Here is a 26,186-nt window from a genome sequence, read left to right as displayed (position 1 = left end):
AGTGGAGTTAAATAGAGCAGCCAGCTAACGAATTAACCTCGTCACCTGTGGAAGGAAACTCAGAAGCCGCAGCCCCACTCACAACCAACAGAGGAAGCCCATGGACAGAACCAGCCGAAGTACCATTCATGACCACAGGAGGGAGCTTGACAACAGAATTCACAACACCCGTCGCCCCTATATACAGTATGATATACCTCACAGCTCCCATACATCTAGAATTATACACTCACATAGCCCTTATATATTGTATGATTAACTAAACAGCCCCCAATGCACACAATATGATGAAACTCACAGCCAGCACACACAGTATATTGGACGTACAAAGCCCCACACACAGTATGATTGACCCTGTTGCTCCATGCACACACTATAATGGAACCCACGGTCTACCGTACACAGCAGGATAGCCATCATAGATCCTCACACACACAGTTTATTGGACTCCACAGTCCCCCAACAGAGTATGATGGCCTACACAGCCATCCACACACAGTATGATGGAACCCCCAACTCCTCAGACACAGTATGATAGAGCTCACAGCCCCTCACACAATATGATTGACCTCACAACTCCATTTCTCATAGTATGATACCCCACAGTCCCTAACAGCTTCACATACACATTATGATGTCTCAACCCCCTTCATACTGTATGAAGGACCCCAAAGCCCCTCAAACCATATCATTGACCCCAAAGCCCCCACTCAGTGTGATGACCCCAATAGCAAGACAGAATGATGGTTCATACAGCTCCTTACACAGCATATGATTTCCCCATCACCCCCCCCCCACACACACACAGAGTATGATGGCTCTCACAGTTTCCCCAAACTATTGACTGATAATTAAAGAAAAAATGTTTACGAACTGTGTTGAATGAGGTCTGCATACAACGCACATCTAGTGATGTTATTGCATTTGCTTCGCTAACACTCAGACGCACAGGCTGAATGGTGGAATATATTCACAATTGTATTCACCTGAGGATGCTTAGTTAGGTGGACTCGAAATGCCACAATAGTGGCAGCTGCATAGTGTGGCGTACAGGCATTTTGCGGTCACTGTCGAAAGGTTGGATGTGGCCCATTCACCACATTTTGTCCAGATCTAATTTATATCAACAAAATTAAAGTAATATAACTAGAACTGATCCTCAAAATTTTTTCAGACCACAAACCAAATGATTAAATTCAGACTCCACATAAGACCCCTAAATAAATTCAAATCATTAACCAGACACCTAGATTAATTCAGAATCCAGGCAAAATGTTAAAATAAATTGAGACCCCCAGAACAATCCCCAATATGAAGTCAAACCTCTAATCAAACTTTTAAATTAGTTCCGTCCTTAGATTGGACAAAAAACCTAAGTCATATAAGTTTTCAAGGCTGTTTTACTGAGAGATCGCACAGAAGCAATACCTTGTTTTCGTCTTCATCAAATTTATAAACAATAAAGTGTAAACATTACAGAAATTATTGCTGTATTGTGGATATATTATGGAAAATTATAAATATAATTGTTATTTTCTAGCAAACAATTATGACGGGCAGCTTCATCATGGGAAAATGGTTATTGTAGGAAATGAAAAATGCAGTGAATATCACAAGGGGAGAATTACAGTCAATGAGTCTGAAATTTGTGCTATTAATGAAACTGCCAACATTGCACCCTGTGAGGTAAGACTACGAGCAACATTCATTTAGAGTAATCAAGTGTGTGCTATTATTCTTGGTATTCGGACACATTCTTGATATTCAGGCAAAAGCAGATGTTTTCATTTTTGTTTAATTTTAATGTATTATCATATCATGCATAAGCATACAAATGATAAGATTTGAGGCAGTACAGAGATCTATATTTTATCTCAATATTAAAAAATGCTCTAAGAATTGGAGAGTAGATATAAACAAACATAGTTGTTTCTTGCTGCACATGGAAACCTATTGAAATTTTTTTAATATTTCTAAACAGTATATATACAATTTATAATTTAATCATGAACAGTGGCAGAATCATTGTCTTTCTTTTAACTAAAGAAAACATTAGTTCATAAATAATGAATGTAGAGAGTAGCAAAGAGTTAAACTGAATATGTCTGTTGACCTAGGGACATAACAAGCTGTCAGCATCAGAATCATAAAAAATTAGTAAAACCAGGTATCCAGGAACTTTCAAATGAAGAATTATAAAAAAGTGAGACACTACAACAGTGTAATAAAAATGTTATGCAACATGAATTGTGAAATTTGGATAGCCTAGTCTTCTCATGCAAGTTCATTGTGGGAAAGGCTGTGAAAGTGCACATTTTAGCTGCGACCTTGTTGCACTAAATAGTGCTCATGAATATACTCAATAACATTTAAATTGCAAAACCAAAAATAAAATACTATGGCATTATGGAAATTGCAAAATTGAAAGATGTGTTAATGATATCCAAATGATGAAAAAAGCATCCAAATTAAGTATCGAGTATGAATGCCACAAGCAGAATTGCATGCACTTACATGCCTTTGTATGTTATCAATGAAATTATTAATGGTTGTCTGGGAAATGTTCTGACATGCTGAATGCACTTGGGCACACAAATAATCAAGATTTGTTACTGGCAATTCTCTTTGTAATTGCCAACCCATGATGTCCCAGTGTTTGATGTGAGACAAGTTAGAGATGCTGCAGGTCAGAGTAGCACGTTTAGGCTACTGTATGTAGGTTGCTCATGCAAAGTGCAATCAGGCATTGCTGAGCTATTAGTGTATCTGGAATGTACACTAAAGGGATCCGACTACTGATATTATGATACCCCACACCACCATTCAAGAGTAAGACCAAAGTGAAATCCCACATGAAGTCCTCTTCATGGTGTTGCCCACATTGTCTCCACAACAATATATGGCTATAATTACTTCCAGGACAAAAGCAAGAATCATTGCTGAAGAAGATAGACATCTCCAGCCTACATTGCTCCTTGCCAGTTTCTGGTCACCATCTGGAGACCAAGTGGGCAATGCCATGAAGAGGCCTTTATGCGGGAATGTCACATCTGTCCTACTCTAGAAATTGTCAACATAACACCAGGGCACATATTGCTTTTGATACTGTGAGCAACAGTCTGTGTGCTACATGCTGCCATGAACTTCAGCATCTCAGGATTGGTTTCCAATTGTCCATATCTAAAACATTAGGGCGAACCCATGGATGTTCAGTTCCAGTGGGTTAGGCAAAACATCTAAAAAAGTTGGGTTCGGGTAACAGAGCGGTACCCGAACCTGGACCCCATTCAGATGAATGGGGGCCCTGAACATCCATTGTTTGCCATGCTGTCATCTGCATGACAGAACGACAAACACAGGCTCTGATCTGTATTTATCACCCGGCGCTTGTGCACTATAACTATATAAATTTTAAAAAAAGACATGGGCCTCTTCTATTTTTGATAAACAGTGCGGGCAAAACTGACAGCTGCGGGTTGCAACCTTTATCTGTCAGCTTTATCATTGCTAGCTATCAAGTACAGATGGGTCCCATCCTGTTTTTTTAAAATGTTTAATTAAATGGTTAAAAAAATGTTGTGGGGTGACCCTAGAGTTTTGAGAACCAGCTAAAGCAAGCAGTTGGGGGCTGGTAAGGGGCCATGGAAGTTGGGCTCCCCCAGACTAAAAAAAACAGCCCACAGCCCCACCAGAAAAGGCACATACATTTGAGTTGCCAATTCTGGTGCTTTGCCCTGATCTTCCCACTTGTTAATGTCAGCTGTTTTATGTCCACTGACATCAAGCCCACAGGTTTGTAATGGAGAGGCGTCTATAAGATGCCCTCATTACTAACCCCATAGGTAGATTGTAAAAAAGACACAGCCAAATCCTTTAACCCCTTCATGACCTTGGGATTTTTCATTTTTCCGTGTTCGTTTTTCACTCCCCTCCTTCCCAGAGCCATAACCTTTTTTATTTTTCCGTCAATTTGGCCATGTGAGGGCTTATTTTTTTGTGGGACGAGTTGTACTTTTGAACGACATCATTGGTTTTAGCATGTCGTGTACTAGAAAATGGGAAAAAAATTCCAAGTGCGGTGAAATTGCAAAAAAAGTGCAATCCCACACTTGTTTTTTGTTTGGCTTTTTTGCTAGGTTCACTAAATGCTAAAACTGACCTGCCATTAGGATTCTCCAGATCAGTACGAGTTCATAGACACCTAACATGACTAGGTTATTTTTTATCTAAGTGGTGAAAAAAAATTCCAAACTTTGCTAAAAAAAAAAAAAAATTGCGCCATTTTCCGATACTCGTAGCGTCTCCATTTTTCGTGATCTGGGGTCGGTTGAGGGCTTATTGTTTGCGTGCTGAGATGACGTTTTTAATTATAGCATTTTGGTGCAGATACGTTCTTTTGATCGCCCGTTATTGCATTTTAATGCAATGTCGCGGCGACCTAAAAAACGTAATTCTGGCGTTTCGAATTTTTTTTTCGCTACGCCGTTTAGCGATCAGGTAATGCTTTTTTTATTTGATAGATCGGGCGATTCTGAGGGCGGCGATACCAAATATGTGTAGATTTGATTTTTTTTTATTGATTTATTTTGATTGGGGCGAAAGGGGGGTGATTTAAACTTTTATATTTTTTTTATTTTTTTCACATTTTTTTAAACTTTTTTTTTTTACTTTTGCCATGCTTCAATAGCCTCCATGGGAGGCTAGAAGCAGGCACAACTCGATCGCCTCTGCTACATAGCAGCGATCTGCTGATCGCTGCTTTGTAGCAGAAATGGAGGTGTGCTGTGAGCGCCGACCACAGGGTGGCGCTCACAGTCACCGGTGATCAGTAACCATAGAGGTCTCTAGGACCTCTATGGTTACCATCCTGACACATCGCCGACCGCCGTTCATGTGACGTGGGTCGGCGATGACGTCCTTTCCGGCCGCCCGGCCGGAAGCGGTAGTTAAATGCCGCTGTCTGCGTTTGACAGCGGCATTTAACTAGTTAATAGGTGCGGGCAGAACGCGATTCTGCCCGCGCCTATTACGGGCACATGTCAGCTGTTCAAAACAGCTGGCATGTCCCGGCTTTGATGCGGGCTCACTGCGGAGCCCTGCATCAAAGCAGGGGATCTGACCTCGGACGTACTATCCCGTCCGAGGTCAGAAAGGGGTTAATTGAAATATTGATACTGACACCTTCATTTGAAATAAATGTAAAAAAGCACAGTTATACTCAATTTTCTGCCTAATCTATTGAAGCCCATGTCACCTGTAAAAGACAGAAAATAATAAACAACCATAATACTCACCTTTACGCGGAATCCACTAATGCACATGTACCCTGAAAAAGAAGAAAAATAATAAACAACCATATCCCTCACCTATCCGATGTGAAGATAATAAAGTTATCCGAACCTGCAGTAATGATTAGTGATGGGCGAGCACTAAAATGCTCGGGTGCTCGTTGCTCGGGTCGAGCAAATTTGAATATTCGGGTACTCAACCCGAGCAACGAGCCCAATGTAAGTCTAAAAATTTTAAGGTCTAAAAATGTCTGAAAATGATGGAAACACTGCTCAAATGACATGAGAACATTGTCGGGATTTTCCCTGGAAGCATTTCTGACTCCTAGGTCACAGCTGTAAGCAATGTTGTCAGAGTTTCATGCCATTTTTACAAGTGCACCAAAAATATACAAAAACGAAACCAAAATGGATTTTGCTGGGAAATCCTTTCCATCCTTTCCAGGGTAATGACTTGTATATAAGGCAAAATAAATAACCCCAGACCAAAATGTTCCTCCACCTCTTCGGCTATGTTTACACACAGCATTTTTGAAGCATTTTTCAACTTTAAGATTGCTTTCAACCAATACAAATGCATTCACTGGGAAATGTCATTGTAACATTTAACAATCCTAGCTGGCCATGTGTTGTGTGACACATAAGGAGACACATCTTGTTTAACAGTCCCTCCTTCATATATTAAAGTCACAAAGCCTATTTCTAGAGGGGCATCAGGCAGCATTAATATTCTTAAAGGGCCATTATTAAACAGAGGGTCTCCTATGCTGTTATTGCCTATGCAGTGAGTGGCTTATGTATTAACAGCAAGGCCTGCCCTGCTACCAAATCATATGCACCCCAATAAGCCTTTGAACCCAAGTACTGGATGGCCACAGGAAAACCCACTTCACAATACTCAGTTGGTCCTGCCATACTGTTTCCTTATGTATTAACAGCAAGGCCTGCCCTGCTAAAAAGTCATATGCTCCCCAATAAGCCTTTGAAACCAGGTACTGGATGGCCACAAGAAAATACACTACATTTTATTAATTTTGTAATCCCATACTGTTTACTTATGTATTAACTGCAAGGCCTGTCCTGCTATCAAGTCATATGCACCCCAATAATCCTTTGAATCCAGGTACTGGATGGCCACAGGAAAACCCACTTCACATTCTTCAGTTGGTCCTGCCATACTGTTTCCTTATGCACTGAATGCAAGGGCTGCCTTGACCCAAATTTGCACCGCACACAATCCCCCCCCTTGGAAGAAACATGGAGGAGGGCCTCATAAAAAACTGTCCCATTACTAAGGAGCCGGTCTCCTACACTTGTAATGCCCATATACTAAGTGCATGGGCTGACAAACATTTCCCCATGGGGGGTACATTTTTTCAAAATATTTCATGGGCATCATAGACACGCTTACACAAAAATTGACTGGCTGTAGCAGAAAGGAACACGTTAACCCTGGTGATCCAGTGGTGGAGAATGATGAGACGTTGATGAAGACATCATTAAAAACTAGGCAAAATTTAAGCGGGTCTCCTAGACTCGTACTGCCCCTACACTAAGTGCTTGGGATGAAAAACATTTCCCCCTGGGGGAGTAACTTTTTTTGGGTTTCAAATTATTTATGGGCATCATAAAAACACCCTTGCACAAAAATGTAGTGACTTTTGCATCACGGAATATGTTCACCCTGGTGTTCTAGTGGGTGTGGATGATCAGGATGAGGATAAGGAGGAGGATAACACCAAACAGACCAAATCATGCATATACCCATGTGTGGTTGTGAAGAGGTGCATGACAATACACTTCCACAAAAAAGACAATGTATTGGCGGTTATGTTTCACTGTTTTCATTTGGTGGTGTAGAGAATTCTTGCCCAATCCAGCTCTTGTTCATTTTTATAAGAGTTAGCCTGTTAGCATTTTCAGGTGACAGGCGGATGCGCTTATCTGTTATAATTCCACCAGCGGCACTGAAAACCCACTCTGACAGAATGCTAGCAGCAGGGCAGACCAAGACCTCCAAGGCGTAGAGAACCAGTTCATGCCACGTGTCCAGTTGGATACCAAATAATTAAAAGGCACAGAGGAATCTCGGAGGATGTTTGTACGATCAGCAAGGTACTCCCTCAGCTTCTTTCCAAACATTGCACTTCTTGTGACAGCACCCCTTGCATCTGTGCCGGCACGATGGGACGGTCTGAGAAAACTGTCCCAGAACTTTACCATTGTTCCTCTGCCTGTGCTGGATTGTACTTCTGTCTCTCTCGCTTGGACTCCTTGGTTGTACAACAAACTCTGACGTCTGCTGCCAGCGTTCTCAGATGGGAATTTTTTTTAGTAACTCAGCTACAAGAGCCCTGTGGTACTGCAACATTTTAGTACACCTGTCTGCCTCTGGAAGAAGAGATCGAAAGTTCTCCTTGTAGCATGGGTCTAGTAGTGTCACCAGCCAGAAATGATTGTCACTGAAAATTTGAATAATGCAAGGGTCACGGGAAACGCAGCGCAACATAAAATCAGCCATGCATGCCAGACTGCTAACAGGCAAGACTTCCATGTCCTCACCAACAGGAGGACTGACCATGCTGTCCTCTTCCTCTTCATCCTCTTTCTCTTCCCTGTCCTCCGGCCATCCACGCTGAACAGACGGTATTGCAGCTGTGCTTGTAGTACCATCTATAGCGCATGAAAGTAGCTCCTGTTCTATTTCCTCCTCCTCTTCCTCATTGTCTACCAATCCATGTTGGGACGACATTAGGCTAGGCTGAGTGTAATCACCCTGTATGGTTCCTTGATCCATGTCCTCATGCTCCGCCTGCAATGCATCCTCTTTAGTTGTGAGCAGAGAGGTTATCAGAATGCAGAGGAGCGGGATGGTGATGCTAATTATGGCGTCATCGCCGCTCACCATCTTGGTGCAGTCCTCAAAGTTTTTGAGAATGCTACATATGTCTGACATCCATGTCCACTCCTGAGGTCTTATGTGTGAAGTCTGAACTGAATAACGATGGCCTTGTTAATGCTGGTAGTCAACAACTGCCATCTTCTGCTCACAAATCCTTTCCAACGCATGCAGTGTAGAGTTCCAAAGTGTGGGGACATCACACACCAGTCGGTGAGCCGGAAGATGCAAATGCTGCTGAAGCACAACAAGGGCGGCTGAAGCTGTAGCTGACTTTTTAAAATGGGCAGACAGGAGGCGTACTTTCACTAGGAGATCCGGCAGCTCCGGGTAGCTTTTGAGAAAACGCTGAACGACGAGGTTAAGAACATTAGCCAGGCAGGGTACGTGTTTGAGCTCACCTTGCCTCAGAGCTGCCACCAGGTTCTGGCCATTGTCACACATTACTGCCTGGCTGTAGGTTCAGTGGTGTCATTCAAAAATCTGACTTCTCTTTCAGCACTGTCCACAACTCTTCAGCATTGTGCGGTTTGTCACCTAAGCAGATTAGCTTCAGCACAGCCTGTTGCCGCTTGGCTGAGGTAGTGCTGCAGTGCTTCCAGCTTCTGACTGATGTGCTCATTTCAGAGATGGAGGCTGAAGAGGAGGAGGTGCAGGAGCTGTAGACTGTGGGGGCAATCCTGATTGACTTAGGACCCACAATCCTTGGGGTCGTTAGGATGTGTTCCATCCCAACGTCTGACTGAGTCCCAGATTTCACTATGTTAACCCAGAGTGCCGTCAGTGAGATGTACCATCCCTGCCCACAAGCACTTGTCCGCGTGTCTGTGGTTAGGTGGACTTTCCCAGAAACAGCATTGTTGAGGGACATATGCTGATGTAATACCAGTACGGCACACCGGGAGAAATAGTGGCAACTGGGGACTGAGTACCTTGGGATAGCCGCCGCCATCATGTTGCAGAAAGCTTCCATCTTGAGGAGCCTAAAAGGCAACATTTCGAGCGTAAGCAGACGAGAAATGTTAGAATTTAATACTGTGGCCTGTGGGGCATTGGCTTGGTATTACCGCTTGCGTTCCAATGACTGGGATATAGACAACTGAAGGCTGCACTGAGACAAGCAGGTGGACGGGCTTGATGATGGTGCTGGTTGACTGTGGGCAACAATAGGTGCAGGGCACGAGGCATCTTCGCATGCACCGTGAACTGGGCATTTGCTTCTATGCAAAACAGTGGAATAATCAGTGGTGTCACCTGCAGACAGTGTTCCTGGAGCCTGGGGTTCAGCCCACAAAGTCGGGTGCTGTGCTGCCATGTGCCTGATCATACTGGTGGTGGTCAGGCTGGAAGTTTTGCTACCCCTGCTGATGCGGGATGGCAGGTGCTGCAAATGGCCTGTTTGAGGTTATCGGCAGAGTCTTTAAAAAATAACCAGACTCGGGAAGATCTAACAGTTGGAATGGCAACTTCCCTCATGTTGCTGTTACGGGGAAGGGATGCACGCCTTCTGTCTGCGGCCACCACACTGCTTCTTCCTGCCTGTTGGTGTGCTATGCCTCCTTCCCTATGTGTGCTGCTGTCCTCGCTCTGCATGTCCTCCTGCCTGGTTGGGACAGTTACTATGGAAACAAATAACACGGCACTCTGGAATAATACTGCTGGTGGTGCTGAAGTCGGGTATCCAACCCATACAATTAGGCAAAAAAATTACTTGACACTCAATGTTTGAAAAAAATTGATTCCTTCTTTATTGTACATCCTGACCAACTATATTATACCAATAGGAACCCTTTATGTACTAAAGATAGCACAGATAAAATATAGCTTTTAATTAATATACCAATTAAAACCATGCCACAAATACAACCAGATAAACACATAAAACACACAACCGTGCACTCTGGGATAACCCTGCCAAACAATACCTCTTAGTACTGCCTACCTATCAGTGGAGGTTGGCACCCTCAACACAGATACGAGATTGGCGCCCCCACTCACTGTCGGCTGTCCCTATGTCTCCTAGTATGGATCCTAATATAGGTGTCACATACAGACCAGCACTTACACTAGACAGGAAAAAGATAGGCAGACTAACTGGCTGATTGTATATATATATATATTTATGAGTAATCATATATATAAACTAGGTTTGTGACAGGGTGAGATACACGGCCTAAAGACCAACAATGTGCATAACAAAAAAGTGCTCGTGTATTAAAAATAGGCCTCACTACCTCTGTACCCTACTGCTGTGCAGCCTGCCTAGCTGTGGAGGTTGGCACCCTACTGGTCAGCGGAATGGCGCCCCCACTCAGCGACGACTGGCCCTGGGAAGCCCTAATATTAAATCCCAGCCTGATAATGATCAGACGCAGATGTGTAAATACACAAAAATGGCAAGGCACAAAAACATATATAGCTGCAGGGAGAAAAAGAAAAAAAAAACCTTATCTTCAGCCGAAGATAGGCTAGTGCTTAGATATATGCATGGTAAACAGAGGGTGAGACCGATACTTTATTCCCATAATTTCATATGACATCCAGGGATATTATAACAAAATATTTATTTTCTAGTTTTCTCCAATAAGGATATTCTGATGAAGGTCCTATGATGGACCAAAAACGTTTAATTTAATTTATTTGGTCTGGATGTATACTAAATAAGGAATCAATTTTTTTCAAATATTGAGTGCCAAGCATTTTTTTGGGTCAGTTACTATGTCACCAACCACCTCGTCTTCCACATCCGCACCCTGCTCCTCTTCCTTCTCCTGACTTTCTGACAATTGTGTTTCATCATCGTCCACCTCTTGTGACACTTTCTCACCATCGCCTTCATGTGACTATGGCTGTTCAAATCTTTGGCATAGCTACATGCGATCTCATCTGGCCCCATTTCAACTTGATCGCCCGAGAGTCCGGAATCTTTAAAGGGAAAACTGAACAGCTCTTCGGAGTGTCCAAGTGTGGATCAGTTGTCTACGGGCATTCATCATGGTGGGAGAAAGGAGAATTAGGGTGTCTAATATGCGATCCACACGCATGGCTACTCAGACTTGACTGTGTGGAAGACGTGGTGGGGGTGATGACTAAGTGACTGGAAGCATTATCCGCTGACCGCTATCCAACCAACAACCGTTTCACACTGCTCTGGCTTCAATAGTGGTGTGCTGCGGTCCCCTAGAAACTGGGACAGGAAGGTCGAGCAAAAAGATGTAGGTCTTTGTTGTGGCCCACTTTCAGCTTGGCCACGGCCTCGTCCTCTGCATGCACCATCAGCGTCACGTCCACTCCCCCATCCCTTGCCCCTTGCCTTGCCCATTTTAAATGGACTATTGACATATTTGAAAAACTCAATACAAATGGATTAATTTGGAGAAAATGTGTATGTGATCAGTATGCCTGAAAAGCAAGTATTTGGAAACCACAAACACAGTACTAAAATTGTAAAATATTTAGCACAATGATATGCGATGTGTGTGGCATACAAATCACAGTGATAATTATAACAACTGTAACTAAATATTTTTGGGCCAGCTACAGATTTTTGGGGCAGCAAAATGGTGTCCAAAAATGTTGTAAGACACTCCAAAAAATAATATAGTACCAAAAAAAGGCCAGATTTTTCTGCGCACTCACATCTGATGCCTGGGACAATTTTTTTTTTTTTAAATTGTTAGATTTTCACTCTCTTGTATTGCAGTGACCTGGCTGTAGTCTGCAGCGTAACCAAACAAACGAATGTAGAAAAAGGGGGATGTGGATTGCTTTCTAATAAATTAGCAGGTATAAGCTGCAAAAAAAAAAATCTTAGCCACGGATACCTGCAGCTAAGTATATATAAAATACGCAGCAGCAGACAGGAATGGAGCTTTTTGAAGTATGCAGTGAGATCTATGTACTCACATACAGTGCCTGCATGCCTTGCACTCATGTGGATATGTGCACATAGACTCCCCTGCCTACCTAGCGCTGCAATCTATGTACCCCCAAATTAGCCCTAAAAAGGACTCTTGGTTTATCAGGATTTGTGGATTTAACACTAGTAAACCCACACGAACTAATGTAAGAATCTGACCCTATCTCAGCAGCAGTTCTGCCTACACTAGCTGAGTTCGGAGCAGAATGCAGCGAGCAGGGCGGCGCTAGGTCTCTTATAGACCTGATGACGCTGTGCTGCCAGCAAATCACTGTCATACCACAACAAAGATGGCTGCGGTATTACAGTGCAAGGCAGACAATTCCTGCATGCTGATTGGCGCTCTCAAAAGTGCCAAAATTAAAAGGAGGAGGTCGGAGCTCCTGCCGAATTATCCCGGAAATACTCAATGCTCGCCGAGTACACCAAGCATAGTGATACTTGGGCGAGTACTGAGTAGTGGCGAGCATGTTCGCTCATCACTAGTAATGATGTTACAGCAGATCAGAGCCGCCAGTGTTTTTTGTACTGTCGTGCACATGACAGTGTGGGAAATACATGATGTCCGGGGTGGCAAACCAGAACAGTAACACAGACTTCCCTAAGTAGTCCATGCACAAATACTAGGTGTTCAGTACAGAACCCAAACTTTATTATTCGGGTTCGCCCATCTCTACTATTAACACCTTACTGACCATTGATATGACTTAAAATTAGCCTGATATATAAGTGAATAACATCCCCCCATGGGACAAAATACAGCAGCTGTCAGTCAGCTGAACACTATATCTGATACTTTGCTGATATCAGTCACGATTGGTGTTGTCACTGACCATGGCCATTTAACCTCTTAGATGCAGCTGTCAATAGTGACTACAGCATCTAGATGGTTAACAGAGTATGGACGCTCCCTCTTTAACCATGAGGGCACCATGAAATCATGATTGTGTGGTGTTGATGGTTGTCATGGCAATTGGTAAAATAATAGCCATACAGTCTTCCAGCTACAGTGGAAAAGCAACAGTGCAGCAGGAATACGAATCAATTGTAGAAAAAATCCAACTTTTAGGATCCTATAAAAACTTGAAATTTATTGTGTAAATTTTAAAAATAAACAAAAGCATGATGTCAAAACCCCATAGTAGGAAGGAAAATAGGCAGACACATTTCAGACCACACAGTCCTTAGTCGTTGCATAGAGAAATGACCTTAGCGTCAATATTATATACTATTTCCTGTTGTGAACACACTATTTGTCTGGACCAATTCTAGTGAGCTAAATACACAAAATAAAAACACGACAAATAATTAAAAATGCAATGTTTGAAAGCACATATGGCATATGGTGAGGTCCATCAGGGGCTTTGCCAGGGTACTATAGTGTGGGACGAACCTCCTATAGTCCCTGGCAGTCCCCAAGAAGGACATCACCTGCTTCTTAGTCCTGGGGGTGGGCCAGGATGCAATGGCATCCACTTTACCAGGCTCTGATTTAGCCCCAGCTAACTGGTCGAGTACGTCATCGATGCATGGTATGGGGAATGCATCGGTGACCATCACAGCGTTGAGCCCCCTGTAGTTCACACTGAATCGGGTTGTCTGGTCATTTTTGGAATGAGGACTACAGGCAAAGCCCATGCATTGCTGGATGCTTGGATCGCCCCCAGGTTCAGCATTTCATCAATCTCTTGGTGCATGTGCTGCTTCACCTCGAGAGAGATCCGATATGCTGAATGCCAGGTCGGGGGTGATTCCTGGTGTTCACGTCATGGATGGCTGTCTCAGCCCTTCCAGGCAGGCTGCTGAACAGCTTGTGGAAGGGGTGTAGGGTGACTCCCAGCTGGGACCGTTGGCCCTCCGAGCTGGTTGCCAACTGCCACATCCTCAATGCATCCACCCACCTTGGTCTGGTGAGCACATCCAGGAGGGTTTCTGCCTCTCCTTCCTCAGGAAGGTTGCACACGGGGAGTGCACAGGCCTCCTACTCATGATGGGCCTTCATTGAACCGCTCACACAGGCCTTTATTCTGTGGGTGGTATGGGCTCGCCACCAGATATTGCACATGAATTTGCTTACAGAGGGACTCCATCAGTTGCGACATGAACTGGGTCCCTCGGTCAGTGGGCATTTTCTGGGAAAACCTCACTTGGGAGAAAATCTCCACTAAGGCTGTAGCCACCTTGTTGGCCCAAATGGATAACAAAGCTACTGATTCCGGGTACCAGGTGGCATAATCTACTACTGTCAGTATGAAGAATTTCCCAAAGCAACTGGAAATGGACAGTGGTCCAATGAGATCCACAGCTACCCTCTTGAAAGGCTCTTCAATGATGAGCAGAGTTACCAGTGGGGCTTTGGGGTGCAACCCCACCTTCCTCTCCCTCTGACAGGTGTCACACGAATGGCAATAGGCAGCAACTTCAGTCCCCATCTTAGACCAGTAGAAATGCTGGGCTAGACTGGCCTTGGTTTTAGCAATCCCTAGGTGTCTGGCCATCAGAATCTCATGTGCGATCTGCAACAATTCTGCCCTGGATGGATAGGGTACCAGTAGCTGTCAGTCCCTGGGCCATGCCTCTGGTGAACCCTGCTGAACCGTTACTCGGTACAGACATCCCTGGTCCAAGACCACACAATCACAGTCTGACTCCATGAGAGGCTGTGCCACCTGCTCCTTCAGAGATTTCAGGCTGTCCTCAGCTTCTAACACCACATGAAACCCCTGACTAGATGTGGACAGAATAGATGAAACTGTCACATTTTCCATCAATTCCCTGGGACCTGTCTCCTGGCCTCTGTCTGACTTTGCAGCTTCTTGGTCAGAGGTGGGGAAGCCGCCGTACCTCCATGAGAAAACCTAGCTCCTGGCACTTTCACTCCTGGTGACAGCAGCCACAGCCGCTGCGATCGGGGTAGTGCCCACTTTCCCTCGGCTCCTGACCAAGTCTTACCTGCCCTGGGCCTTAACTGGTGGCTCCATGTCTCCTATGACAACCCAATCCCCAGGGTCTGTTCCTCTCCCTTCAGCAGTTCCAAACTCTGCAGCCTGCATTCATCTGGGAAAGTTTCAGATTTTGTTTCCCCCTACACAGCAGGAGGCACATTCAATACATCAACATCAACAGCATTAGCAGTGGAAATTTCAAGACCGTCTATGGGAGCCTAATTTGGGCGTTCAGTGGCCACATACTGGGACACTAGCTGCTCCAAATCGGTTCCAATCAAAACATCGGTGGGAATATTTGCCGATACCTCAACCTCCCTCATTGCCCTCCCGGCGCCCCAGTCCAAACACATCTTGGTAACGGGCAGCAACGGTTCAATGCCTCCAATCCTGGAGACGGAAAGGGTTGTTCTAGGTACCAAATCCCAGGGAGTCACCACCTCAGGCCGTACAAGGGTCATCTCAGCGCCAGTGTTCCGCAGTCCCATGACCGCTGCGCTGCTGATGGTGACGGGTTAGTAATTGCCAAGGTACCTACCACCACTCCCTCCCACATACAAAACAGTGGACGGTTTCTGGGATGGGGACCTTATGGCACTGGGGACATGTGGCCTTAAAGTGTCCTGGTTAGTTACAATGATGACATCGGTGGGGTTCCACCCCTGACCTGGAGAGAGAAGTAGAGGGGTGCACCCCCTGCATTCTAGGGGCCAGGGAAACAACAGGATTGGTCTTACCTATTCTCCAGGTGCTGCTGGCGGCCCTTTTGGCCTCTTGTGCCCTATTGTTGGTGTGTTTGTCTGCCAGGGCAGCAGTAGAAGAGGCCCCCTTTGGTTTCCGGTCACGGATGAACTGCTGAAGGCCCTCAGGGCAGTTCAACAGGAGTTGCTCTGTGACAAACAGCTCCTGAATATTCTGGCAGGTGGTGAGCTCCAGACCCTTGGTCCAGTGCTCAGCAGCTTTGATAACAGCCTGCATGTGGTCGGCCCAGGTATCCTTTGGACCCCTCTGTAGGTTGCGGAACTTCCTGCGGTAAGACTCTGGGGTTAGGTTGAACTGCTGGATCTTGGCCCACTTGATGCTGGCATAGTTCTGCCCCTCCCTGGTAAGTAAGTCCCCCAGGATGTCCAGGGACTTCCCCCTCAAACAGGGGGCCGGTGCTTTGCTCACTGATCTGGGGCTGATGGTGTTGGCAGCAGGTCCACGCAAAGACCAGCATAAATTAGTCCAGGCCTCCATCCTTTTCTAAAAAGTCTAAAGGCCCCGTCACACATAGCGACGATGCAGCGATACCGACAACGATCCGGATCGCTGCAGCGTCGCTGTTTGGTCGCTGGAGAGCTGTCACACAGACAGCTCTACAGCGACCAACGATCCCGAGGTCCCCGGTAACCAGGGTAAACATCGGGTAACTAAGCGCAGGGCCGCGCTTAGTAACCCGATGTTTACCCTGGTTACCATCGTTAAAGTAAAAAAAAACAAACGCTACATACTTACCTATCGCTGTCTGTCCTCGGTGCTCTGCTTCTCTGGTCTGGCTGTGAGCACAGCGGCCGGAAAGCAGAGCGGTGACGTCACCACTCTGCTTTCCGGCTGACCGGCGCTCACAGCCAGACCAGAGAAGCAAAGCGCCGAGGACAGACAGCGATAGGTAAGTATGTAGCGTTTGTTTTTTTTACTTTTAGGATGGTAACCAGGGTAAACATCGGGTTACTAAGCGCGGCCCTGCGCTTAGTTACCCGATGTTTACCCTGGTTACCAGCGAAGACATCGCTGAATCGGTGTCACACACGCCGATTCAGCGATGTCAGCGGGACCTCAACGATCAAAAAATGGCCCAGGCCATTCCGACACGACCAGCGATCTCACAGCAGGGGCCTGATCGCTGGTACGTGTCACACATAGCGATATCGCTACTGAGATCGCTGTTGCGTCACAAAACTTGTGACTCAGCAGCGATCTCGCTAGCGATCTCGCTATGTGTGACGGGGCCTTAAGTCCTCAGATCGAACTTTGGAAGACTTGGTCCCTTAAGGTGCTGAGGTGTCCGGTGAGGACCGGTGCTGAGCCATCTCCAGTTGGGGCTCACGCTCCACAGCTTCACAGTGTTCTGCAACTTCACGTTCTGCCTGATGCTCTGCAGCTTCACATTCTGCCTGGCGCTCTGCAGCTTCACACTCTGCCTGGCACTCTGCCTGGTGCTCTGCAGCCTCTCACCCATGTTGATGTTCCTCTCGCTCATACTGTCGCTCCTCAAGTGCATACTGCCGCTCCTCGCACTCATGCTAACACTGATGCTCTGACACTGCAAGGAGTTTTTCGTAGGTGGCCTGATCCTGAACCTTGAGATGAGCCAGAGCCTCTTGCAGGAAGGCATTCGATCCTGCTTGGCTGGGGCAGGCAGGTGATGGGCAGTCCACTGCAGGACTGAGCACGGGTGGTGGGCTTCTTGGGGAGCCTTGGTTGGACTCCCCATCACCTTGAACAACATAATCATTCACCTCCTCCCCATCAACCATAACATTGGCCATTTCCTTGGCTCTGGCCCTGATGCCACTGGCCATCCTTGCACTCTTTGGTTACTGACTCAGAGCTGCAACTCATGCACCCACACACCTTATATTACTTGCACTCTGGTAGTCTAATGCTAGGCTGATCTTAAGAACCCAAATAGCAAAAGCTAGTCCTTAGTGTCTGGGAGGAGGAGTCACACACACACACTATTATCTAGATTTCACTGCTGACAATACTTGTAAGGAAAAACGAGAGCTGAAAAATACAGATATCCCCCATCATCACCTATCTGTGATGGAAATTACACAGGCGCAGCTCTCTGGTGCCTCCCCTTACCCTCAGGTCAGTCAGAGAACTGTACCTAGGATAAGTAGTTGCCAGAGAGGCTGCCCTGTTACATACTGGTTATCGAGGCACTCTGCAGTGAGGGCAGTATAAATATCACCAGTCTCAGGCTGGGAACATACTGCATATATAAGCCTCCAGTCCATCACTGCCATGATCCCCCAATAACACCAGTATGGTATGCTGCCACCAGTTCCTCATTAAATATAGGCCCGGCCAGTTATAAAGCTTATATCGGGTCAGAAACCAACCCCAGGTAGCGTACAAGTATTAGCCAGACTCACGGATGTGGGAATCCGGGTTTCGAGATAAAAGAGCAAACCAAAATTAAATGATTTATTAATTGCCAAAAGGTGCACTAGATAATACAAATATATACAGAGCAATATACAGATTGCAGCCAGAAGTACAGCTAAGAGCAGGATACAGGTATGGGACTGTAGTTAGCTGTATGTGTCAAGTTACCATTTCTTATAGCATGTGGGCCCATGAAGCGCTCAAGTCCACAGGTACTTTCGTATTTTATGGTCCGTCTCCATGTGTGACGTGACGTTGCTTCCATGGCAGAGCAATGACACTGGCTAAAGGTGTGTGGCTAGCTTTTAACCCCTAGCTTGCCCCCTCTCATATTTACCACTGCCCCTCTGGGTTGGACTGAAATCTCCTCCCTTGACCTCCTAGCTGAAATAATGTCCAATATCTAGGATGGGTCATAATTTCCTAGTGGGAGGTCCAAATGGGACAACTGATATCTCAATGGGTTCATTAGGGCTAGTCCGATATGGAGAGTCCAAACTTGGGGAGGCTAAGTGGTTCTGGAGACTGCCGGAGAAAGATGACAGGGGTAACTGCAGAGGACTCACAGGATTCTGGTGGTATGTTGGACTTAACCCTGAGGTGCACTGTACTCTCATAATTCATCTCTAGGTGTCCATGTCCAAGTGTCTACCTTTCCATTGATAGCTGATTGATAGCTGGACGCTTTGCAGAAAAGATAGCAGGGGATCCCAGCTCTGTTCCTCCTTGCCTTAATTAACGCATGGCCTCTAATTCTCTGGCCATATGGCAAAGTCCTGTTCGATTGGGAATTTGTGCACTTATCCCAAGGGAGGGGCCACAATTCAGGGGTAATGGGAGATCTCTGGATAGTCTATTGGGCCTAAATTAATAAATCCAAAATGGAGTCTCCCTCATCTTTCACATCATTCTTTTGTCTTTATTTTTCAAATTTACATAATAAATTTCAAGTTTTTATCGGACCCTTGGAGCCACTTTTTTTCTACAATTGATTTGTATTCCCCAAAAAATAAGTTTTGTTAATTTGCTTGAAAAAAATTAAAAATGACTGCTGCAATTTCAAAGCTTATAACATCCTAATAAAACAAAAGAACATTTTACAGATGACAGACGACGCTGATGTAAATCAGATATGGGGGAAATCTTATTAACAATTGTGTTATGATTATCTAGATTAAAGGGATAATTATTTAAAGTTAGAAAATTGCTAATTTTTAGACATTTGTCAAATTTCTGATATTTTTTATAAATATACACAAAGCATATTGACCTAAATTTACCATTATCATAAAATATAATGTATCACAAAAACATATCAAAATCACTGGCATATGTTGGAACATTCCAGAGTTATTGCCATATAAAGTGACATGTCAGATTTGAAAAATTTGGCATGGTCAATAACCTCATTAATTGCAGCCAACGCACGTGAGTATTCCAACGTGTGGCACTCAAACTCATTATAGAATAAATTGAGATGTGTTGAGAATATTGTTTCCATTTTTTTCATGATTTGTATATCATCAACATATCTATAGATCCTGCGATTTCCAAAAAACACAATTTTTTTATCTTAATGTTTCAATTTCAACATTGAAGAATGTATTCTATATTTTTTAATGAATGTCTTTGCATAGAGCTACACTGTACATAGACCTAAGTATGCATGTACTTAGGCGTTTTAGCATTCTCGATAGGCAGCAGCGCTTCATTCACTAAGCAAAGGAATCAGGACACATATAAACTTAAAAACACTAAGATCTTTAAGTACAGGAGAGTTAAAGAAAAGAAAACTTAAGTAACTTCTTGATATCATGAATCATGTACATTTAAGCAAAGACTGCATAGTTTACAGTATACTAGTAAAAATGATATAGGATTCTTTGACTGCTGTTTATATTTTTATTCTTATTAATATAGTTATACTTTTTTTGGCATAAGTGTTTTCTTTAATATCATTTGCAGTGCTGTACATCACTAATTCACATATAAATATTTAAATGCTTTATGACAAATATTAGAACTGTAAATACAGCAAAAAATATATAAATGTATAATGTACTTAAAGGTTTTTATATTTATTTGCTTCTCATGTTTTGTCTTTTTACAGCGTGATTATGGTGGTCCTCTCATCTGTGCAGAAAACAGGACAGATCTGGTGCAAGGGGTCATTATACCAGGACGTGGTTGTACTGCTCAAAACAGACCGGTCATTTTTGTTAGAGTGGCTTATTATGCAAAATGGATACACAAGATTATCCTAACCTACAAATCTCCATAGGCAATACAATTATCACTAAGATAACAGTTTATATGATGCCCTAAGCTTTACTTGATAATCAAGTTGTGCATGTTGTTCTTTATAATTAATTTATTGTCATGTTCTCTTTTTGCTGAGATGTTTGGTTGACGTGACGTGACAAATTTCCTGAGTATACTTGAACAACTTTTTGTATGGACAGTAGGAAGAAATGTAGATACATAGACTTTTTATGCTGCTCTGATGGATAGTTTTATTTAAAGACCTAATATGTAACACTAGGTGTCATTATTCTATTTATTTTTAAGCAATAACAGTACATAGATAGTTTGTACAGTTGAGAAAAAGACACAAGTCCATCTAGTTTAAACAAGGGATGGGAAAGGCTAAAGGGAGTAGATACATTCATCATTATGCAGTTTGCCCTAAAGAGCCAGGTTTTTCCCCTTGATCCTGAGTGTTGGTCAAACTGGATCAACAGTAGATTGACATATAGTCACAGTAAAATACTATGCACTCTACCTACCTTCAATGTTATCCTGAAAAGCATAGCACACTTCTGATATTCCATTCATGCACCTAAAGCCTTCAGTTACAGCTTGCACCCTGTCTTCATTCTTGAAAGGCAGTCATCATGGGTGGTAGCAGCCCAGAAAACAGCATGGGTCATTATAAATATCTAGTTCATTGTATTTAATAACTAAACTTCAAGAAAAATTATAACACAAGAAAAATATACATCTATTCTTGATAACCAGCCACGATAAAGCTGACTTCTGAGGGTTGCAGCCCTCAGCTGTCAGTTTCGCCATGATGGTTATCAAAAATAGAAAAACCCCACGTCATTTAAAAATATATATATTTATTTATAACGCAGGCTCCGGCTGATGAATACTCCCATCAGCTTTACCTGCTCTTGCTGTTATTAGCGACCGTAGGCATAGACTGATTTTAGTTCTACTTTCTCATCAGCCGATACCTCTGTGACTGGAGGTAAACATTTTAGCACCGGTCACAGCTGCTGGCTTACACTGTCATCTGACAGTATTGAAACCGCAGCTCTCTGACCACTGGGAATAATCTTACCGCCAATCAGAAGTAGTGTTTCCCCCTCTGTAATGCAGATGACATTGTGGCAAATAACGAATGTTCGAGCCTCCATGCAAATGGTCTGGGTTCGGGTTCTGTTCTTTTACTCAAACCAAACTTTATTTTACCTGTTCGGCCAATCTCGCCAAACCCAAGTATCAAGGGGATCACACATCTATATGCTCTACCTCTATTCCTCTATATTTTATAGGTGGTAGAAAAAATATTTAGAATTTTTATTTTGATTTTAAAATCAATCACTAGTTTGATTCCCTTATTGAGCATCAAACACTGTGCAATTTGCACACATACTGTAGGTGTGAACTGATGTAAATGCTCCAAGTTATATGCCTGGAAGTGTGAAACCTTAATAAGAAACCCAACCATACCTTTCTGATACCTTACCAACATAATACACAACATTTACACCCAGAGCACTCAATGAGTAAAGTCTGTATGTGACTCTGCAATACAAGGTGGGCCATGTATATGGATACACCTAACTAAAATGGGAATGGTTGGTGATATCAACTTCCTGTTTGTGGCACATTAGTATATGGGAGGGGGAAAACTTTTCAAGATGGGTAGTGAATAGTGATGAGCTATTATACTTGTTGCTCGGGTTTTGCCAAGCATGCTTGGATAATCTCGAAGTATTTTTTAGTGCTCGGAGATTTAGTTTTCATTGCCTCAGTTGCATGATTTATGGCTGCTGAACAGCCTGAACACATGTGGGAATTCCCTAACAAACAGGCATTCCTCTCATGTATTCAGCCTGTCTAGCAGCCTTAAATCATGCAGCTCTGGCAATGAAAACTAAATCAATGAGAGCACTAGCAAATACTCGGAGACCACCCGAGCATGCTCGGGAAAACCCGAGCAATGAGTATACTCGCTCATCACTAGTTTGATGTGTCACATGACCCTCTTCCCATTGGAAAAAATAAAGTTGGATCAAAAATGTCTGACTTCAAAATGGCCACCATGGTCACCACCCATCTTGAAAAGTTTTCCCCCTCCCATATACTAATGTGCCACAAACAGGAAGTTGATATCACCAACTATTCCCATTTTATTTAGGTGTATCCATATACATGGCCCACCCTGTGCAATGTAATGAGAAGCTCGTAGACGTATATATTTAAGTCGTCTGTACATAAGAGAGTTAACTCATTAGGTCATGACATATAGTTCTAGCTACATCTAAAGAAGGGATACTAATGTAAATATTCTTTTTTATCAAAAGGGATCATAGGAAAAGCTTTACATTCAAAGAAAGTCTGTCACTAGATTTTTATTACCTAGTATGAGAGCAGAATAATGTAGAGACAGATACCTTTATTCCAATGATGTGCTACTAGCTTGACTGCTTGCTGTGGTTCCTATAAAACCAGTGTTTTATCAGCAGTAGATGATATCTAGGAGACTAGTTGACTTGCTGACAAATAGCCCTCAATATTCATGAGCTGTATATAACCCCACCCCACCAATGATTGGCAGCTTTCTGCCTATGCACAGTGTACACCAAAAGCAGCCAATCTTTGGTGTGGGCAGAGTTTTAATGAGCTCAGCATTCAGAGAGCTGATAGATATGCAGCAGAAAGAAAAGTGTTTTTTTTTATCAAGACTGATGCATGCAGATGAATAAGAGACACATTGCTTCCATTACATTATGCTGCTCTCAGATGGGGTAGCAAAAACCAGGTGACAGATTCCCTGTAGGTAATTTATGGATTATCTATAAATGTAAGATCAACAATTGTGGTATATAATCAATGCACTGGCCTTATGTTTTCCACTTAAATACTTCAGCTGCAATAAGTAGAGGCCCCAATAACATTTTACATAGTGGCTTATGATAGCTGATAAACAGGACTATATAGTAATTTATTTAAATGGTAATTGATTGGTTTTTTTCTAACAACTTCATGGCATCTTGGTGATGGAATTAAGTTGATAGAATAACCTTAGTGGATTTACAAGTTGGTAATTTTTTCTCCAGTCAGTTAAACCAAGGATTGGAACGGAGACCAGTGAAATGTTTTAAAAAAAATGTTGACTTTCATCACTAGTGGATGATATAGACCTCATCCCAAACATTTAGCAGAATATGATTGATTATATTTCACACATTTTCTGTAGAGTAATGCAAAAAACACCTGTAAAATCATTTAGAGAATTTACAATGGAATTCATGTTAAGAAATATAGACTTATTAATATTGCATAATATCAATACGTGGTAGTCACAAACAAGTATATAAGTGGTGAAAATGTATCGTATATGACCATCAAGTTCTTACCAAGGCTTTTCAAATAGGAAAAAAGGGAACAAATATGATTTGCAGTCCAGGAGCGCACAGATTGTCGCCTTTTCTGTCCAGATACATTAGATTCATTGTAATGTCAAAAAGTCTCCTCAAAGCTCTGGAGGTAAATACAAGTGAGACATAATAGTACAGGACACCCTAATGTTCAGACAAAAGAAATGTATTCCATGTGCTCACAATTAAAATAAAGCAGTTTTTCACTTGTGATATGTGACATGATGAACCTCTACCTAACCCTGGGTTTTGGCTCTCTACAACCTCTTCTAAAGGGAACTGTCAGTGTGTGAAACTTACATGCAGAAGTAATTACACTCCTCTAATTATCAGTGATGTCATATACTCCTCAGAATCAAAACTAACCAATCATGTAGAAATTTTGATAGTTTGACATCTACCTCAAAAACAATTTTAGGGAAAGAAAATCTAAATTATAGTACCATATATTTGCTTTTTTTTTAGACCATCTTCTAGGTAGTTTTTAATGCTCAGGGATTATGCCATCGGTGACACGGAACACATCTTTGCTGCTAAACCATGTCAGGTGCCATATGTACTGAGTTATTTGGCTCTGTGCTAATTGATCTTTAAATGATGAGAAGCTAATGCAAGTAGGTAGCAGCAAGGATGGATATTGGTAGGACATAAAATCTAACTTTTAATGTAATCATATAAAAACAGTAATACATAAAAATCAAACAAAACCACAAAGAAGGTTCTCAATTACTAGTGCAGATAATAAAATGGTTTGGTCTCACGCCTTCAATGTCCTGGAGTAGGCCCTGCTTGTAATAGAGATGCTGGGGATATAAGAGTATGCTAAAGAAGCTGCCCTATTGTGCCCATGCTGGGGTTAGCCTTAAGTACCACCTTTGCTAAGCTTTGCAGCACCCTGCAGACAGGGTAGGAACCCCCACCATAGGGATACTCTTCAAAAATTGTGAGTACCCAAAGATTCCAATATGGTTCTTGAATTTTAAACCTTTTTAATCTTCACATATTCCTTTTCCCTTGATAAGTCCACCTTGAACAACAGACAAAATGTGTCAGGAGGAAACTAAGGGACATTCTCTAGCACAGGACCACCCTTGGGGACTGTCCTTGTGAGGACGGGAGACCTGCATGGAGCACAAAAGGGCAGCCTATACTCGTATACTCTTATCTCTCCAGCTTCCCTATTACAAGCATGGAGTACTTCAGGACATCGAAGGGGTGAGACTGAACCATTTTATTATTTTCACTGGTATTTTTGAGTACCTTATTTGTGGTTTTGTTTGATTTTTATGTGTTACCCTGTTTTCATATGATTATATTATAAGTTAGGTTTTATCTCCTACTAATATCTATCCTTGCTGCTACCTACTCTACTGATAGGATCTTCCTTGCTGTATATTACAAGTTAAAGCAGAGAAAGAGTTCATTTAGACATCATTTTTTTTTACAAGTACGAGAAATATGGATGAAATTTCATTGGTGACTTTGTTCAGAATTTCATTAGATTCTGGCCAGTGTCAGCCGAGTTTCATTTGAATTTACGTTTTATCAGTTTTTCTATTAGGTGTAACGCTTCTCCTTGTGGAGAGTCACATACCGGCTCTGGCATGCCAATGCTTTTTCGCTGTGCAATGCTCCTATCAGTTTTTTCTTAAATGAGAAAAAACAAGCTTCTCCAACTTCTCCTATCTAGTAGTCCATGAAAAACAGATCGCACTTGGATAGCATCTGAGAGCTGTCTGATCTTTTCACGCAGTCCTTTCGGTACAATGTTATTTTCTAAATAGTGGTTGACGAATTCCATATCAATGGTATGTCAGATATAGTCTGTAATTGCAATTTTGAAAAGATCCTTTGTTCTGCAATCAAGTTCACACTTTTTATAATGTGTGCACATATAGATTTTAAGTATCCAAGAATTTTAACTTTAGGATCAGTGGTATTCCCCATTTTTTCCTGAAATTGCTGATCAACTGTAACAAGGTCCTCCAATAAAGCTGCTTCCAAGCACACCTCAGAGCTTTAGGCAAAGGGTGATGGATACCAGAAAAAAAAGGCTGAAAACTGAGCGCTTTTGATGAAGTAGGAGGGGAAGAAAAACACAAGAAACACACAAGATGGATATTGTGAATGTGGACAACCTTGATAAAGTTCAATCAGCCTGCTGCTACCAGATAAGGACATCCTAATGAGGTGCCCTGTTTTTAGACTGCTAAAAACAAGTGACTTATTGCCCTGTAAAGCACATAGCTTAACTTTCACTGCTTAGTCCATTGTGCAAGTCCATCAAGCTCAGAGGAGGAGAGAAGC

General features: G+C 43.0%; 1 protein-coding gene across 1 annotated transcript in view; it reads left to right on the top strand.

Annotated features, from left to right (window-relative positions):
• HGF (hepatocyte growth factor) overlaps positions 1-20,932 on the top strand; it is a 240,991-nt gene extending 220,059 nt beyond the window's left edge. The window contains exons 17-18 of the mRNA XM_069765151.1: positions 1,541-1,686; positions 20,318-20,932. Coding sequence (XP_069621252.1) covers positions 1,541-1,686; positions 20,318-20,488 — 317 coding nt within the window. The 3' untranslated portion in view covers positions 20,489-20,932. The remainder of the gene's footprint in view (positions 1-1,540; positions 1,687-20,317) is intronic.
• The last annotated feature ends 5,254 nt before the right edge of the window (positions 20,933-26,186 follow it).

Source organism: Ranitomeya imitator, chromosome 4 (genome assembly GCF_032444005.1).
Source record: "Ranitomeya imitator isolate aRanImi1 chromosome 4, aRanImi1.pri, whole genome shotgun sequence".
NCBI classification, from domain to species: Eukaryota; Metazoa; Chordata; class Amphibia; order Anura; family Dendrobatidae; genus Ranitomeya; species Ranitomeya imitator.
Note: the sequence above shows the minus strand (reverse complement) of the source record. Positions and strands in the feature narration are given on the sequence as shown.